Source organism: Leptosomus discolor, chromosome Z, assembly GCF_034619465.1.
Source record: "Leptosomus discolor isolate bLepDis1 chromosome Z, bLepDis1.hap2, whole genome shotgun sequence".
Taxonomy (NCBI): domain Eukaryota; kingdom Metazoa; phylum Chordata; class Aves; order Leptosomiformes; family Leptosomidae; genus Leptosomus; species Leptosomus discolor.
In genome coordinates this window covers 72,255,529-72,274,797 of record NC_141419.1, presented here as the reverse complement: position 1 = coordinate 72,274,797, position 19,269 = coordinate 72,255,529, and the positions used below count along the sequence as shown (strand labels likewise).

The following is a 19,269-nucleotide window of genomic DNA, read 5'->3' as shown; positions in this document are numbered from 1 at the left end:
TTACTAGTAAATGCACCCAATCCATGGGGAAGACAGGGGGGTGGTGGGGGGTGGGGTGATGATATTTTCTCCTTCTCTTTCAGCTCCCCTTTCTCCTTCAGACTAATTACAACAGCTATTGAGAATTTTTAATATCCGTGGGATGTCCAAAACAGCATGCTCTTACTGCTGTGTTTCCTGAATGTGTCCGAGGTCTTGTTTAGGGTTACAGAAATATTTTTTAATATGTCATCCAGAGATCTGCCCCAAGGCTGGATAGTTATGTGTGGCAGGGTGAGTGAGAGGATGTGGACAAGAGCCTAGGACAGTGGTCACTTCCAACATTTTGGAATTCACCCTTGAACAAGTGCAAAATCCTGAAAAACTGGTAAAATATTTAGAAAAAGTATGCTGTCAACCTGGCAATTCCAGAGAGACATAAATCATTGCAATGTGCTGCAGCCTGGCCCATGCCTACTGAGCCCTTTTCAACTTTCGGTACCCTCAAGGGGAAGAGGTCTCTGGACCTAAAAACAAACCAACAGGCACTGAGGATATTCCAACACTCATGTCAAACACTGTGGCTACTCAAGCCCCAGCAACAGGTGCTGTGGCTACTGAAAGCCCAGTGACAGATGCTACAGATGAACCAGAGAACCAACCTGTGCCGGTATTAGTCACACCTATACAGAAGAAGGAATACACAAAAAACCCATTTCGCTTAGTGAGGGATGAAGGTGAACCAGGGTCATCATGAGAACAGGAGGAAGAGGCAGAACCAGAGATAATCACCTGATCCCTATCCCTAAGTGAGCAGCAAGATAAGTGAAATGATTTCAGTGTCCATCCAGGTGAGCACATTGTCACTGGCTGCTCCTGTGCTGGGCTAATGGGACTGGTAGTTTGCAATTAAAGTGTAGAGAAGCCAAGCATCTGGGCTCCCTGTCTAGGGAAGGGGGCATTGAGATGGCAACTGGAAAATGGACACAAGCCCTCAGCCTCTGGAGGTGACTCCTGTCAGGCGTGAAGGAGAGGTACCCCTTCAAGGAAGATATTACATGTCAACTAGACAAGTGGACCACCATGGAGAGAGGTAACCAGTACCTGAGGAAATTAACTGTGCTGGAGGTGATTTATAATGATCTGGATAATGGACAGTTACCTATAGATCCAGATTAAGTCCGATGCACACAGCCCATGTGGTGGAAGTTTCTACAAAGTGCACCACTATCGTATGCTAACTCATTGGCAGTAATATCCTGGAAAGAAGGCAAGGGACAAACAGTGGATCAATTGGCTAGCCAACTCCAGCAATACAAAGCAAGTCTCTCTTCCTCTGTACAGGCATGTGTCTTGGCTGTGGAGCAACTGTCCCAGCAGTTCCAGCAATTTGAAGAGGATATGTCCTACTCCCCACCTGTACAGGCCTGTATCTCAGCTATTGGGAGTACACTCCTCTGCTCAAAGGAGAGAATATGGAAGGTACACACCACGGGGTACTCTGTAGTTTTATCTACAGGTAGATCTGGCTGCTAAGATTAAAGTGGCTCAGGTGGATTTGGACTGGCAACATAAGGGTGAATTACTTATAGCTCGGTGGGCCTATGACAGCTCAGGCCATCAAGGAAGGGATGCAACATATAGATGGGCTTGTGATCGAGGGGTGGACTTGACTACAGACAGTATCACACAAGTTATCCATGAGTGTGAAACCTGTGCTGCAATCAAGCAAGCCAAGTGGTTAAAGCCTCTGTGGTATGGAGGGCGATAGCTGAAATACAAATATGGGGAGACCTGGCAGATTCATTATGTCACACTCCCACAAACACACCAAGGCAAGCACCATTTGCTTTCAATGCTGGAAGCAACCACCAGATGGCTGAAAACATGCTGTGCCCCATGCCACCACCCGGAACACTATCCTGGGTCCTGAAAAGCATGTCTTATGGTGACACAGCACACCAGAAAGGATTGAGTCAGACAATAGGACTCATTTCCAAAACAATCTCATAGACCTGGGCCACAGAGCACAGCATTGAGTGGGTATATCACACCTCCTATCATGCACCAGCCTCTGGGAAGATTGAACAATACAACAGTCTGCTAAAAACCACACCGAGGGCAATGTGGAGTGGGACCTTCAAACATCGGACACATATTTAGCAAAAGCCACCTGGTTAGTAAACACTAGAGGATCTACCAATCAAGCTCACCCTACCCAGTCAAAACTCCCACATACCATAGGAGGGGATAAAGTCCCTGTAGTGCATGTGAAGAGTATGTTAGGGAAGACAGTTTGGGTTAGTCCTGCCTTGGGCAAGGGCAAACCCATCCATGGGATTGCTTTTGCTCAAGGACCTGGGTGCACTTGGTGGGTGTTGCGGAAGGATGGGGAAGTTCAATGTGTACCTCAAGGGGATTTAATTCTGGGTGAGAATAGCCAGTGAATTAAATTATATGATGTTAACTGCTAAATAACCCTGCCACTCTGTGTTATCACCACCACAGTTGCTGTATGTCATATCAATGGTATTACAGTAAGAATCACTCAAATCAATGAAGGATGGACTTTGACAAAACCGAGTGAGTAGCAGCAGTGATGTAAATTGAACTGGCTTCAGCAACTGGTGCCCAGCAACTTCCTTAAGACCAACATCCTCAACTTGCAGACTATGAGCATGGGCTGTGAGAGGACATTTATGAAATAAGGGACATGTGAATAATCCAGCCTTTCCAGAGAATCCGAGCTGGGACGTACTGGAACTGCTGAAATCATAAACAACTTCCGGTGCAGGGAGCATGAACATCTTACAGGTGCAGGAGAAGAGACAGCCGCCATTAACGACGCAGTTTTAATTTCTTGAAGAAGATGGGTGTGAACATTTGTGAACATGACTTGAACATGACTCATAATGTGGCCAATCAGGTTGGACTATGGGCTGTTATTTGCGATGAAGCCAATCAGTATTTATTGGGTGTGGTCGAGGGTTACAAATTGCACTGGAAACACGGAAATAAAGGTTCACTTGTTAGATCACATTGATTGTGTCAGTGTCCTCACGCAGCTCCCACAATGGGCCATGACAAACTCACCAGCTGCCAGCTCTGGATGCAGCATGCCACAATTCAATACCATCTCTCCTGCCCTGAAAGACTGTTACAACAGATGGAGCCCCAAAGTCATGGATTAAATGGACTCAACAGACACTTTAGAGGGATCGCCCATAGACTAGGGGAACAGTATCTGTGTATATGTATATATCTATATATCAAGGACATGAAAACTAGTGTTAAATAATTGGAAAGTGTAGGATCTGGGCATTACGTAGATGGTATAGAGTAAGGTGTGGATAATGTCGTGGGTTCCGCTAGGATAAAGTTAATTTTCACAAGAAGCTGGGAGATGGGAACTAGCCAAGGGGATATTCAATATCATAATGAAGTCACACTCAGTATATATGGGGGAAGCTGGCTGGGGGAGTGCCTGCCGTTTGGGAAGGTGAGCAGTCATCAGGGACGGGTGGTGAGCAGTTGCGTTGTGCATCACTTGCTTTATATATTATTTCATTAGTATTATTTATTATTGCTATTACTGTTGTTTCTTTTCTCCTTGTGTTGTTCTATTAAACTGTCCTTATCTCAACCCACAAGGTTCTCATCTTTTTCTTCTGATTCTCTTCCCCATCCCACTGCTGGGGGAGAGGGATGGAGTGAGCGTGCGGCTGCATGGTGTTTTGTTGCCAGCTGAGCCTAAAGCATGACATACTTCCAGTTGAACTGCATTAGTACCTGAGGTGAGAAGCTCTCTCAAGACTTGGAAAGGCAGAGTGATCATATCCATTACAGACTAAAGGACTGGAAAGGAACAATGAATACCAAAGTGTTTTTAATTCTCTATTTTGAGACTTAATCCAGGCTGTATCACGAAGTATTATCTGGTTACTGTGTACCTTCCTGTACATCACCAGCATCATATCACAGTGCCTGTGCTTTTGAGGAGACTAGAAACAAGAGACTTTGCTCAGTTATAAGGGCAGCTAACTACATCTCAGTGACGGTGATCTGTATGAAGTCTTACCGAATCCAGAAGCTTCATTCAGGATTGCTGGATAGGATAGAATCAGAATCAGCCCAACTAACTCAAAGAATAGAAAGAATTACTATTTTTCCCCATTCTGTATAATATGCTATAGAAACACTATCCGGCTTCTTCCATCTCCCATGAGAGTATCATAGCACCTTTGGAAAAGTTCAAGGAAGATCAAGGCCGCTTGTGTCAGACCTAGCTACTTCTTTGCTCAGGAAGCTTATAGAATCACAGAATCATAGAACCGTTTAGGTTGGAAAGAACCTTTAATATCATCAAGTCCAACTGTTAACCTAACACTGTCAAGTCCACCAGTAAACCCTGTCACTAAGCACCACATCTACATATCTTTCAAATACATCCAGGGATGGTGACTCAACCACTTCCGTGGGCAGCTTGTTCCAATGCTTGACAGCCCTTTTGGGGAAGAAATTCTTCCTAATGTCCAAACTAAACCTCCCCTGGCCCCTTGAGGCTATTTCCTCTCTTCCTAACACTCGCCACCAGGAAGAACAGACGCAACATGCCCCTCGCTACAACCTCCTTTTAGGTAGTTGTAGAGAGCGATAAGGTCTCCCCTCAGCCTCCTCTTCTCCAGGCTAAACAACCTCAGTTCCCTCAGCTGCTCCTCATCAGACCCATTCTCCAGACCTTTCACCAGTTTCTTTGCCCTGTTCTGGACAAGCTCCAGCACCTCAATATCCTTCTTGTGAGGGGCCCAAAACTGAACACAGGATTCAAGGTGCGGCCTCACCAGTGCCCAGTACAGGGGGACAATCACTTCCCTAGTCCTGCTGGCCACACTATTTCTGACACAAGCCAGGATGCTGTTGGCCACCTGGGCACACTGCTGGCTTGTGTTCAGGTGGGTGTGAACCAACACTCCCAGGTCCTTTCCCGTCGGGCAGCTTTCCAGCCACTCCTCCCCAAGCCTATAGCGCTGCATAGGGTTGTTGTGACCCAAGTGCAGGACCCGGCACTTGGCCTTGTTGAACCTCATACAACTGGCCTCAGCCCATCGATCCAGCCTGTCCAGGCCCCCTCTGCAAAGCCTTGCTGCCCTCCAGCAGATCAACACTCCCACCCAATTTAGTGTTATCTGCAAACTTACTGAGGGAACACTCGATCCCCTCATCCAGATCATCGATAGAGGTACTAAACAAGACCAGTCCCAAGACTGAGCCCTGGGGGACATCGCTTGTGACCAGCCACCAGCTGGATTTAACACCATTCTCCACCACTCTCTGTGCTCGGCCGTCCAGCCAGTTTTTAACCCTGTTTCGTGTACACCTGTCTAGGCCATGAGCGACCAGCTTTCCTAGGAGAATGCTGTGGGAGATGGTGTCAAAGGCTTTACTGAAATCCAGGTAGATGGATTCCCACAGCCTTCCCCTCATCAACTAGGTGTATCACCTGGTCATAGAAGGAGATCAGGTTGGTTAAACAGGACTTGCCCTTCATGAACCCATGCTGGCTGGGCCTAAGTCCCTGGTTGTCCCACACATGCCATCTGAGCACCCTCATGTCGACCAGCACCTTCAGGTCGTTTTCTGCCGGGCAGCTTTCCAGCCACTCCTCCCCAAGCCTGTAGCAGTGCATGGAGTTGTTGTGAGCCAAGTGCAGGACCTGGCACTTGGCCTTGTTGAACCTCATACAACTGACATCAGCCCATCGGTCCAACATATCCAAATCCCTCTGTGGTGCCTTTCTACCCTCAAGCAGATCAACACTCCCACCCAATGTGGTGTTGCCTGCAAATTTACTAAAGTTGCACTCAATCTCCCCATCCAGATCATTGAAAAAGATATTGAACAGAACTAGCCCAAATACTGAGCTCTGAAGAGCACCACTTGTGACTGGCCATAACTGGACTTAACTCCGTTCCCCATCACTCTTTGGGCTTGACTACCCAGCCAGTTTTTTTACCCAGTGAAGAGTTCACCCATTCAAGCCATGAGCAGCCAGTTTCTCCAGGAGAATGCCGTGGGAGACGGTGTCAAAGGCTGTATTAAAGTCCAGGTAGACAACATCCGCAGACTTTCCCTCATCCACTAAGCAGGTCACCTTGTCATAGGAGGAGTTCAGGTTAGTCAAGCAAGACCTGCCTTTCATAAGCCCATGCTGACTGGGCCTGATCACCTGGTTGTCCTGTGCATGCTGCATGATGGCCCACAAGATGATCTGCTCCATAATATTCTCCAGCACTGAGGTCAGACTGACAGGCCTGTAGTTCCCCAGATCCTCCTTCCAGCCCTTCTTGTAGATGGGTGTCCCTTTGCTAACCTCTGGTCAACTGGGACCTCCCTGGTTAGGCAGGACTGCTGGTACATGATGGAAAGTGGCTTGGTGAGCACTTCTGCCAGCTCCCTCAGCACCCTTCGATGGATCTTATTCAGCCCCATATGCTTGTGTGTGTCTAAGTGGTGTAGCAGGTCACTAACCATTTCCCCATGTCCCCTTGGGGGCTTCATTCTGCTCCTCGTCCCTGTCTTCCCGCTCAGGGGGCTGGGTACCTGTAGAACAACTGGTCTTGCTATGAAAGACTAAGGCAAAGAAGGCATGAAGTACCTCAGCCTTTTCCTCATCCTTTTTCACTATGTTTCCCCCAATCTAAGGTAGCAGTTCTGCTGACCCCCTTCCTCACTTCTCCAAGAATCAAAAACTCTTATGATTTCATGATTGCTACACCCAAGACAGCCTCCAACCACCATGCCATCCACAAGTCCTTCATAAACAGCAGGTCCAGTGGGGTACCTTCCCTAGCTGGCTCCATCACCAGGTATGTCAGGAAGTTATCTTCCAGGATAACTGGACTGTTTCCTCCCTGCTGTATTGTACTTCCAGCAGACATCAGGTAAGTTGAAGTCCTCCATGAGAACAAGGGCTAGCAATTGTAAGACTTCTAACTGCTTATAGAATATTTCATCTGCCTCTTCATCCTTGGGTTGGGTGGTCTATAACAGAATTCCACTGTGATATCTGCCTTCTTGGCCTTTCCTCTGATTCTTAAACACTCAACTCTATCATCACCGTCATTAAGCTCTAGACAATCAAAACACTCCCTAAGACACAGGGCTACCCCACCGACTCTCCTTCCTTGCCTATCCCTTCTGAAGAGTTTATAGCCATCCATTGCAGCACTCCAGTTGTGTAAGTCATCCCACCAGGTTTCCGTGATGACAAATATGTCATAGTTTTCCTGCTGCACAATGGCTTCCAGCTCTTCCTGTTTGTTGCCCATTCTGCATGTGCAACCTTTTCCAAAGAGACTACACTCACACATCTGACTTGGGTAATCTGCCTGAGGAAATCATGTAGGTATGATGTAGTGGGCCATCATAGAAGGATGCCAGCATGACGTGCAAGATATGAAAACACAGGGCAATTCAAGAAATCACCTCTATCATATTGCTCCAAACAGCCAATAAGCTTCAGTACTTTAATCCTACCATAGCACAGCAGACCATGTGGATGACAGAAGAATGGTGGACAACTCTGAGCAACTGGCCTGCATTAAGTCTGACACAATTATTCAGTCCTAAAGAGAAACAGAGCATGGCTTGCCAAGCATGTTTCACTGGCGTAGATAGCTTTCCTTCTAAAATCAGAAGGCAGTCTGCCTGGAGTTCGCTGAAGCAATGGCAAGGGAAAAGAAGCTACTGCAGTGCAGGGGTGTGTTGAAGGGCAGGCTGGATTAAGCCAGAGGAGGTAGGACTTTGAACCAGAAAAGAGCTGAACTGAATCATAGAATAGAATCATAGAACAGTTTCAGAAGAGTCCAGACCAATTCAGCAGTGCCATTGGACTGTTCATACAACAGAAAACATCATTTAGCTCTAAGCAAGGCTGTAAAACAAACACGCATCAGTGACTAAAGGATAGGTTTGTTTTCAGCTTAGGTTAGAGAAAATTAGTGAGTGGGTGTGCACACATGACTGGAAGCAATCAAGTTACTGCAGCTTAATGAGTTACTATTAATCAGTTTTGATTGCATTAGCTGACACATACAAACTCTTAGCTTGTTACATTGAAAACAAAATGTATTACCTTGAACTGCTTTTAAGCAGCAAATATTTGATTGCTTGATTGTCCCTGCCCCATATGCTTAAGTGTTGAGAACTGATATGATTGTATTACTTCTGAAGAATAAGAATAAATTACTTTCCATGTGAATCTCCTACTGACACAGGCTGAAAGATTTCCTCTCTAAAATGAGAGCACAGCTGCTAAGAACAGCACCTACGCAAGGTAACTTCCCAGCTTGAATGAGCTTGCTCTCAGCCAGCCACAGAAGATTGTCTCAGCTTCATGGTTGAGAAAAAAGGGTCCTCTAACCAAATTCAAAAGCCCCTAAATGTATGTATACAAGAAGAAACAAGATGACTTAAAGAAAAACAAGGCAAAACCACCAGAATTTCAAATTGACCATTTTAAGGGAATGAACTCTACAGCTAACACAGCATTAGTGCCACTACAAACATAGAGGGCATTGTTTGTGCCCTGAGGGGTGAAAAAAGAAGTCATGTTCTTCCAGGTTGTGAAATAAACTCAGCCTGTGCATGTAAGTGATCACTGAGTGGAAAAACAATCTAAGAAGCATCTACCAAAACATTCGAGTCCCTCTTTAAAAAGTTCCCTTTCTCCACACTGCTCCCATCCTTCAGTAATGTGTGCACACATGCGCACACAGAAAACACTCATTCTCCCTCCTCTCCACTGCAGATCTGTGTAGCAAGCCGAGAGATGAGTGTGGGTGTAAAGTAGCCGAAATTGCAGCTACAAATCAGTTTTGGTACCATGTTTTTAATAACATGCTGTCTTTGACTGATAAAGTTTAGGAATTCAGTCTGCTTTGTTTAGCAGAGGAGCAGTAGCTTGCTGCTTTATTTCAAACACCCTTTATTTCCTGAAGAAGGAAAAAAGAAGCCTGACACATTAAAAGTGTTTGAAGAGAAGTGATGTGTTTAAAAACTGAGAGTTATATTTTTGAAAATTATCAGGTTTTAGCACTGGGACATAAAACCAATAATGATTCTGTATTGTCTGAATGAAAGATAAAATCAATCTCCATGTCATCAAAAAAATTCCTGATTCAACAACCATAAAAAGGCCTATTAGAACACCTTAGAATCTCCTGAATTAAAAAGCAGCCTTCTCAATGCAAAAATATTCTCTTTTGGTTTACAACATAACTGATTTCCTGATCAATAAATGAAGTTAGCACAAACTTATTATTTAAAGCTAAACAAACTGGATATTACAGAATTCTTTGTTTTGGATTCCATTTGTAATATGTCCCAAGCAACTGGAAAGGACGCAGTGGTCTTTTTTCAAAATGTTTTTGTTTATAATGCAAAAAAAAAGTGTAAGTGACTTACTAATTGCTTAACTTAGTTTAAGCTGCAACCTGAAGATTTATTAAATTTAAAAGATCTTAAGAACAAAAAAGGGAAACCTAACGAAACAAAATATTTGCCTGTTTTTTATAAAGTCATGTAAGTACATTTCTTTCCGTGGGCAAATAAATGTCTCGATCAATTTAATAAATTTTTTTCTTTGTTTGTAAGCTGAAAACGCACATAGAAATGCATTTTAAAAGATTTTTTTAAAGCAGGCTGGACTTTGAAGTTTAACTGGCTCTTTTCAGCCAGTAATATCTGTGATACAGCAACATCACAGATTCCGAGAGTAGAATCTGATAAATCGTAAGGAATTTCAACAGCATTTTACCTCGGAAGAAAGACAATTATTTCTAATTTGTTAAAGTGATGTGCAAGTACTCTGCTCAGTAACTGCATGTCTGTTCTGCTGTCCTAGAGCTTGGCCAGAACCCTTCAGGGAAAAGGTTTTTTTTTTCCTCTGTAACTTCAGATGCCTACTCACAGCATTTCGATGATAAATCCAGGCCTTCCTAGCTCAGAAACAGAAGAATAAGCTCTGTCACTAGTAATCTGGCTTTCTGTTTTTGATGAGAAAAGATATCCTCATTTCATTATTCTATTGGCATATTAAAGGCTCAGGTGAACCTTATTAACTGTCCACGTTTGCCATCTTTGTTTGCCATTATTTTAAAGTACATTCCCTTTATGAATCTGATCCAGATTGAATACTATGCAATTTTTTTTTAAAAGCTGAGGACACTGTGAGAACTGGGAAACGTGTGCAAGTTCACCTCAAAAATTCTCTTCTCTGTTAGTTCTATATGCCAGTGAAAGGTATATTTCAGCCCACTTGCAGCTTCAGGTCAGGACCAGACCTGCCAGTCACTCACAAATAAGGGAATTCCCTACCTTGAAATTTCGCTTTATTTAAGGTAACAATTGCAGCCAGAAAAATTCTGTTATTCTTTATTCTTTGCAAAATTACAGATTATTTTGGCTTTATTTTGAAAAAAAACTACCCCCACAAATTAAAAATCCCACAACTATCTCTCCAGCTATTGAAGAAGGGGGTAATTCATTCTGACAAAAGAACCCAAATCTCTATATGTTGGTGTGCATATTTATCAGACTACAGAGGCTCTTTTTGTTCCAAAGCAGTCCACATTTGGCTTTTACAAATAAAGCATTTTTAATTTTTTTTTTTTGTGGTAAATGTGGAGCCAAGGTTTGCAGATACATTCAGAGACAGTCTACAAACCAGCACATCCACTAGAAGGTAGGATAATACTGTCACTATACAGAAAAAATCCTGGAGTAAAATGCATCCTCTTGACATTTCTTTTACAACAGAGAGCAGGAGATGGATGCTACTATCTACAGAAGGTATTGGCAGAATCGCACTACGTTGGCCAGTTTGGGGAATGGGTGTATTGGTGACCATTTGGCCATTTAGCAGATCACCAGCCCAATGACTCTGCAGTTCCCTACGGTCAGTGTTCTGTGGCTAGGTTCTGGTGCTTAAAAGTTGTAAGCAAGGTTTATTTTGTGTTAATTATACTAGTTAGAGCTCATAGTGATCTTTCATCTGATCATGGAAACAGTGCTGAGCCTCTCTGAAGAAGCCTGTGAAACTCCCCACACCAGCTAACTTTTTGCTGAGTCAGGTTCAATTGGCCACACCCCGGGAAGACCAGGATGTTGTGTCCAAGCTGTGTTCTGTGACTTGGGGGAAATGGGAAAAGGGTAGACTTAGGAGTGTTTGTTGTCAAATGTCTTTTCCCCTACATACATTCACAAGACATAGTGGAGCTCAGACAGACTTCTGTACTGAGTGTCTTGGTCTTCTGGTCTGGTGTGCAACACTCTGGTCTGCTTCTGCAGGGTCGCAGGGGGACTACATATGCTTTTCTGCCTTTAGAGTGGCAGTTAAAACATGGGCTCTGCCTCAGCCAGTGGACTGCTTATTGGCTTCTTTCTAATGTTCATAAGAGTGCTAACAATTTCATCGAAGAATCAATATTTTAACCTGGTTAGAGACCTGGTTTTTGCTGAAATGAAGATTCTCTACTAGTTCGAGCTCTTGCTCTGTTAATCAGGGCAGTGATCCCTTAGCAAGAAAGGCATAAAAAGTGTTACCACTTCTGCCTCTGTCTGCATTTGCAAGTTCTGAGCAGCAATAGCAGTCCAAACAGGTGAGTGAGTATTAAGTAATCAGGCCATCTCTGCAAGAAACTCACAAAGCTCCCTGCTTCATTGATGTCTTCAAACATAAACCTGACAATTCTTCCAGTACAAGACTGATGATTTTGCTCATCTTTCAGCTAGCTTCTGTTCCCTTTTTTCTCTGTGTTGCAACAGTGCTGTTGGCAATTTTTTCTTTTTTATTTTCCATTCTTTATTCTCCGTCACTTTACATTTGTCTTCCTGTCTCTCATCACAGATCCTGCCCTGTAATTCCTCGTATTGGCTTGCTCATTATCACTAGCTCACTCATTCACTTCTCTTTCTCTTGCACACCCTCATCTCTCTCGTGGAAATCCCATAGCCAGGCTTCACAATGCATCTGTGCTCTTCTGCTTTGGACTTTGCATCTTCCTGTCTAACCATCTGCCTCTCCAGTTCACAACCTTGGCTTTTTCTCATCACCTCATATCATCTCCATGTTTTGCTTTTTTACTTCTGTAGGACCATGCTATTTCTTCCAAGATACAATTGAAAAAATATGTTACTGACTCCTGTTCCTTTTCACTTGTTTTTTCTTTCTTATCATACAGCTGCTTCTTCTGCCTCTTTCAGCACTGTAACTACATCCAAATTTGTCCTGCTAACCTTCTCTCACCTGAGCAGCCTCGCACTCGTCCTGTCTTTTATGGTTTTCCATGGCTAATCCAGCTACTCACTTTCAAATATACTTTAGACTCTTTGATTTTAAAAAACTTTCCACCTGCCCTTTGTCTGCCCTTGTTTCTGTTACTTTCATCTCAACTCCCTTTGGTTGCTCTGTGAGGTTTACTACTTTGGGCATAGGGTCTCATGTTATACCTTCATCTGGGGATAGTATCTGACTATATTAGTCTCTTGGTTATCATCTTATGCTTCAACTTTGTTGTTTGTGGCAGGGCCCATCTTTTCATCTTGTGTTTGCAAAGAACTGAGCACAATTATGTTCCCTTCCTTGGCTGGAGCTGCACAAATAATAAATAATAACAGAATAACGAATTCAGTTAGCGCTGCCATCCACTGGTTGTCTTTTATCACAACACTCCACATTTGACTAAAATCTTGAAGTTTTGTTTTTGTTTCACCTGCTGCTAGTGAAGTGGAATGTATTATTCTAAGCACACTATTTGAGAATAATGGAAATCACAGAAATCTTTATGTTATATTCCTTCCAAATACAAGATGCATGCCTTTTACGTTCTCTTTGCTTTACAAAGTGAAATATTTAGGTTGGTAATGCAAATACTGAAGAATCAGGGGATTCTAGGTTAAACTGTTATGTGTAACTAATTCATCTGCATTACCTGGATGATGTGTATATGTTTTGTAATGTATTTTGCTCATGCTAAAGAAACATGCACTATTTAAAATTACGCACGTATATAGATGCAAAAGGGAAACAGTATAATTTGGGAGTAAACTAAAACTTGTGTGATACTTCCCTTGACAACTCTTCCAGCCTCCACCTCATTTAGGAACATCCTGAATTGTAGGGGTTTCCCCATCTTAATATTCTTCAGTGGGTTTTCTTTCCATAAGCACATCCCGTTTCTCCTTGAACCCATATATAAAGAGCTTTGTCGTATTTTTTGTTTATTTTTTTCCTCACTATTTTATCTTTTTTTGAACTTTCCTCTCTTTCATTCTTTGGTTTTCTTTTTCTTCTTTTCTATATAATGTGATACAGATTTCTATATAATCAAGATTATTATAATTAGGCTTACTGATATGTGATTAATATTCCATGGTTAAAACAACTTACCTTTCACATTTCCTAATGTGATCCCATCCTGAACAGTGGCAGGAATATTTACCTTCTCAGTACAACAGCTCCTCTGTGACAGGAGACTATGAAAATCTATACAGATGTGAGGTCCAATAAATTTTATACACAGATGTGTTTTAAGAAAATTTTTAAAGGAAGCATAAATACAAATATCGAAAGGAAGAAGTGTGCTCAGTGTTTCAGTAATTCAGTTGTTTATCCAATTTACTGCCATGTGCTGAAATATTACCCAGAATTCTAGGAAATGCAGAAGTGGATTCTGAATTCAATGATGGAGCACTAATTGAATTTTTAATTTAAATGACTCATCTAAGCAACACAGTGACCTGGATTGCCCCTCTGAATGAAAAAATATTTCCAAGTGGTATCCAGGTGCTACACTAAAAGCTTGACTCTTGTCCAACTAAAAGAAAGATTTGCTGAAAGGGGGTTACTATTTGCAAGTGGAATGCATTTTTCTTTATCACAAGGCAAGATGGATTGGCCCTTTCCTTACTTGTTTTGTCTCAACCAAAGTTAGTCTCACTGGGCACAAAGCTTACTAAGAACTTCAATCTACAGGACTTAACTGAAGTATGGACCTTACACAAACCATCTGTAAAAGTATGAATTATTCTCATCTTGACACTTACATAGAAAGAGACTTATAATTAGATGGACTAATCAATATTTCTAATAATTATCTGTAAGCTGAAAATAGAAGTGTTCAATTATAATGACTGCAAGTTAAATATCAGGTGAAATTTCACTCATTATTATGAAAACTTTTTTCTTTTGTTGTGTGTACTCTGTTATTTTTAAAGAGGATATTGATTGTGTTTTGCCTCATTAAAAAACATCATTTATATTAATGCCAGATTTTTAATGATTTAATCTTCCTCACTCACTCGGGGACTCTTAGAAGCCTGGTCCTTTAATTTAGTGACTCATAACTGACCCATAAAGACCTACTTGGCAGTGAAATTTGGAGCGGATAAGGCAAACAAACAAAAGAAGTTATTCTTAATTTCTACTGCTTCGAAGTGACTAGAAGCTAGGACATTTAGCATGTTTTTATTGTCTTGCAAATAAACAGAGATTTGCATCTGACTTCCACTACCCATGCATCCTGGGGTCCACACATACTTGAAAAGTATGATCCACTAGCATAAAATACACACATCACAGAAGAGTAGTGAGAGATGATAGAATAACTTTCCAAAGGCCTTTTGTTAAAATTTTGCCTTTTAATTAAAAGGGTATTTGAAATAGCTTTTGCCTCTCTTGAATTTATTAATTTCTGCCACCTGGTAAATCTTTTCCCTAAAAACCAAAAAATACCTAGTGCAAATAAATGGAATCTTTTTCTTAAGAACATTAAGAAGCAGAAATTGAGTTTGCATTGCTTCTCTTGAAAAGAACTTAATAGCATGAAATTAGAGTTCTCCTTAGTGTTTTGATACATCAGTATTGACTGTTTTCATTATTCTGTCAAAGCTAAAAAAGTGCATAAACATATCAAGTACACCCTCATGATATCTTTACTTTCAGAAAACTGCAGAAACAAGTATAAGCTTCATTAAAGAAATAAACAATCATCCATGAATTCAGTAGCACAACTGATTACTGCCTTTGATTTTTAAAAGAAATTTACTGTGGCTAGAAAAATCTTAAGACAGAGGAAAAAACATAGGCTAAAAGTATTTTATAATGTACTTACATATCACTGGCAATGGAGGAGTTCCTGGACATGGACTTTGGAGATAGGTCATAGTCACTGTCTGAACGGTAAAGGAAAGACTCCCTACGTTGACTGTGGACAAAGTTTGCCTGAAGAATTAGCCCCGACCCAGGGCTCGTCATGGGATCCAAGGGACTTCGTCCTGATGACGTACCATTGTCCACATCAAAACTGCAAAAAGAAAGGAGAAAAACATTAATGCTATCGACATAAGAATTTTGAAAGTAATAAAATTCTTCTGACAAATTTATCACTAGGTATTTACTTCTTGATAACAGGGAAATAAAGACCTGGTCAAGTCCACTACTAAGCCAAAGACCAAAGCACACAAGAAATATATTTTAAAACTGCTGAGAACCAAAAAGAACGAGTCTGAAGGAAATTTGGTAGAGAAAAAACCTTACCACTATTAGGAACAGAGGAAGTCTTATGTTTCTCTGCAGGTAGAGTATCCATAAGCTCTATACCTGAGGAAACATGATTAATTCTTTTCTTCCTCAGGCCCCCTCTCTCCTGATCTGGACCCTCATTATCCTGTCTCTGACTGTTGAGGCAGTTGAGGGCTTTTTTGTTATCAAGTACCCAACCCTAATATTTCATTACTACCCAAATATTTCAGAACATATTTTGTCTAATCCCAATAAACAAAATGCTGGGGTGGGATTAAGGTGTTCATGTGTTCTTGGGCACATTTACATGCATTAGAATTGCTATTTTACAATCAGATGAAAGAAATGAGTTCTTTGCTCGCTGCCAAGCAGTGTGACTTCTGTGGACATTCCTGTCTTTGAACTACACAGTTTAGATGCAGCGCTTCTAGGTAGATATTGTATTTGGTATTAAGAGTGGTAAACATGTTTATCATTCCTAGGGAACACTGATGTCATGAGAGTCTGAAGGGTGAAGGCAGAGAAAGAAAGAGAAGATGCTCTTTCACGTAGTATGTGATGTTTCCACAAAGGCCTTTGAAAATCAGTGCAAAGACCTTGAATGGGAGTCTGCAATCAATTAGCAACTAGGCAGGGTGGGCAGTGCTGGGAGGATGTGTTCATGGCAACCCACGTTGCTTAGCAGCCTGACAGCTGCATTTGGTACCATATAGAGTCTTTTTGAAGCATGTTGTTCCATTTCTAGACTTAAAGTGTTGTGGTATGCAGTCTCGGAGGTTACAAATGTGTCGATTAGCAAGATTATGTCTCCATCTGATGGGACAGAGCATGTTTTATCCAGCCAGAAGTGGAATATGACTTTTGTTTCCCTAGTTGGTTGTGTCTCTATAAAATCAAGTATCAGTTTCAGCAGCAAGTAGGAAAGGTGTGCATGAGACCTTGGCTACCTGGGCTCATTTGCCATAATAATGGGAATTTAAACAATATCTCTAAAGCATTTAGGAATGAGGGATGAACAGATCTTTCACATGGATAACTGTTTTTAAACATGGGTAACTGTTAGCAACATAATATGTATTTGTATTGAACCCATCTAAAGTACTCATTTTGAAAACTGTTCATGAAGGATACCCACCGGGTTTCAATTATATCTAATAACAGCAAAAGAGAAAATATTCAGTACATGTCAACTGTTGATTAGACTTCAGCCTGGCGCAGGTGTCACAGCAGGTACATGCTACTCTCTGCAGTAGCTTGTTTCTTGCTGTTATATGCTTGAGGTTGCAGTGAGGTTGCCGCTCTAATGTTTTACTGAAGTGACAGCATTCCTGTGTTGTCATTAGTTAGATGAACTAATCAAAGAAACACATATTGCCTAGTTTGACAGAGATACACATTGCCAGGCAGAGAACGGACCTTGGTTTCATGTTTTATTCCATTGTTTCATTGCTACTCAGCACATATTCTTAGAACTGCAAGCTTTCTGTTGCTCCCAGATTATACTTTTTATTTTGTATTCAAAATCCACTTTTTTTTTTCCCCAAAGAAAGCTATTCAGAAAATGGTATTAAACAAAATTCAAGAAAGCTTAGAAATTTAATCCTCTTTTCACTGTAGTTTTCAGAACAATTCACTGTCAGTAAATCCTTACATACACACTTCTTTCCAAATTTGATTTCTTTTGATTACGCCTTTTGATTATGCCTGAATACTTTTTCTCTGTCCCCAAATGTGCTACTACTACGTGACATTATCAATCTCAAGCTAACAAAGCTAAATCCGTAAGATATCAAATGAGAGTTCTGCCACCAGCCTGCTGGGTCGTCTTGGACAACACAAATCTCATCTTTGCCTTTCATTTTCTCTATTTGTTGCATCTTTGTGATCACTGTGAGATCTGCTCACAAAAAAAGTATTGAAAAACATACGGGAGAAGGCAAGATAGCATGAATACTACAGTAAAACATCCTTTGTAGCTTGTAGTGCTATAAGTTAATAACGACATTGCCATTACTACTAGCATGACTACTATTATTCACTAGCAATCAATATCTTTCGACTATGAATTCTTGAGTATTCCAGGAGCACAAAATACTCACAATACTAGTGAATGGTTCAGAAAATCTGTGAGCTTATTGTATCCAAATTTCCTAACACTATTTATTGCCTAAATAAAATATTTTTTTCTTTAAACAGCTGCAAGACCACACAGACTCCTAAAAAATAACATTCTGTATGTTTTGTTTTTCTATTGAGGGCAGGAGGGCAGAACTTTAGCGTAATTTTAGATAAAATAGGACTGTTTACTCCTGTGCTCAATAACACTAGCTTCTGCAATGTCAGTATCATTTTAAATACATAAACTTGTCTGAAAGCTCTAAAGCAAAAGTTAAAAGTGGGATGGAAATATATGAAGGTAAATGTAAGTCTTTCTCACAGTAGGAATATTTTGAATAAGGAGTGACTATTAAATTCATTTCTTTAACAGTGAACTTAATTATTCAACTGATTAAAAGGTATTTTATTGGATTACAGAAACATATGGTTTTGTTTGCAGATTGGTTTTATTTTCTCCACCTTTTGTGGACATGATATGACCATTTTATTACCAGTCTTATTTCTCCCAGTCAGACACTAAGAATGGCTTCTATGAATGATGTCACTGTCAAATTATAAAAATAGTGATTTTTAAAAATTTAAAAGTCTATTAGGTAAAATTTCAGCTTCATCGGCTGGGAGAGGCCGTGTGGTTTGCACCACCAGATATCTACAAGTATGTGCAAGATTTGAACGTGGCTGTTGTGACAGGAATTTCATACTGTGATACTGTGTTGTGTCCACTAGATGGGTGTCAAAAGTAATGGACGGGGTCCAACTATATCAGCTAGGATTTGGTTCATACTGTTCAACGAAAATGTCTTTTATGTAAATATGTATCAAGAAAAAAAAATGTTCAGTTTACGTCAAAGGGGAATGTGAATACAGCACTGGTTTTGCCAGAAACATATGTTTGTATTAAAAAGTTTCTGAAGTGCTACAGCAATGAAGTGTCTTGTTTAGCTCATACTTACTGAGATATTTACTATCACTTGCAGATACAAAGTTTGTAGAATTCTAAATGAAAAATGTGTTATTAGACTGGAAATCAAGTCGTTTCTTTGGCTGAATCACAAGTCTTATTTGCAAGAAATAGTGCTGCTGATCACGCTGCATCAAATGAACAGATAATCAGAATGAGGAATTAAACACTTTCACGCACATTGTTTGTTCTTTCTTGCTGCATACACTGAAAAAGAAATTAAATTTAAGATACAAAATAGGATAGACTCTTTAATTTTCCTGGGCAGAAATTGCAGAAAGTCAGTCGTGGTTGCTTCACATTTATCTTTCCACTCCTGTTAAATTTTAAGCCACAGCAAGAATATGCTGTGAATTAAAAAGTGCACATTCAGTGACAAAACAAAAGTTATTCTCTCCCTAGCATGTTCCTCAGACTCCTTGCACTTTTGGTGGAGGGTGGTCTTTGAAAACGAAGAATCATAGAATCATAGAATGGTTTGGATTAGAAGAAACCTTAAAGATCATCAGAGCACGGAAGTTGTTACTGAAGGCACAGGAACTGTTTTGCTATTGTTTCACAGGCAGAAATCGGCCTTTTAAAGACAATTTCCCACCGTTGTTACGCAGCCAGCTTCGGGCTCTTTGTA

The 19,269-nt window shown here is 41.0% G+C and overlaps 1 protein-coding gene across 6 annotated transcripts in view; it reads right to left on the bottom strand.

The window, feature by feature from the left end:
• PDE4D (phosphodiesterase 4D) overlaps nucleotides 1–19,269 on the bottom strand; it is a 442,846-nt gene that overhangs the window by 122,383 nt on the left and 301,194 nt on the right. For all 6 annotated transcript variants that reach the window (XM_086479625.1, XM_086479626.1, XM_086479627.1 and 3 more), the window contains one exon: nucleotides 15,153–15,344. In XM_086479625.1, coding sequence (XP_086335751.1) covers nucleotides 15,153–15,344 — 192 coding nt within the window. The remainder of the gene's footprint in view (nucleotides 1–15,152; nucleotides 15,345–19,269) is intronic.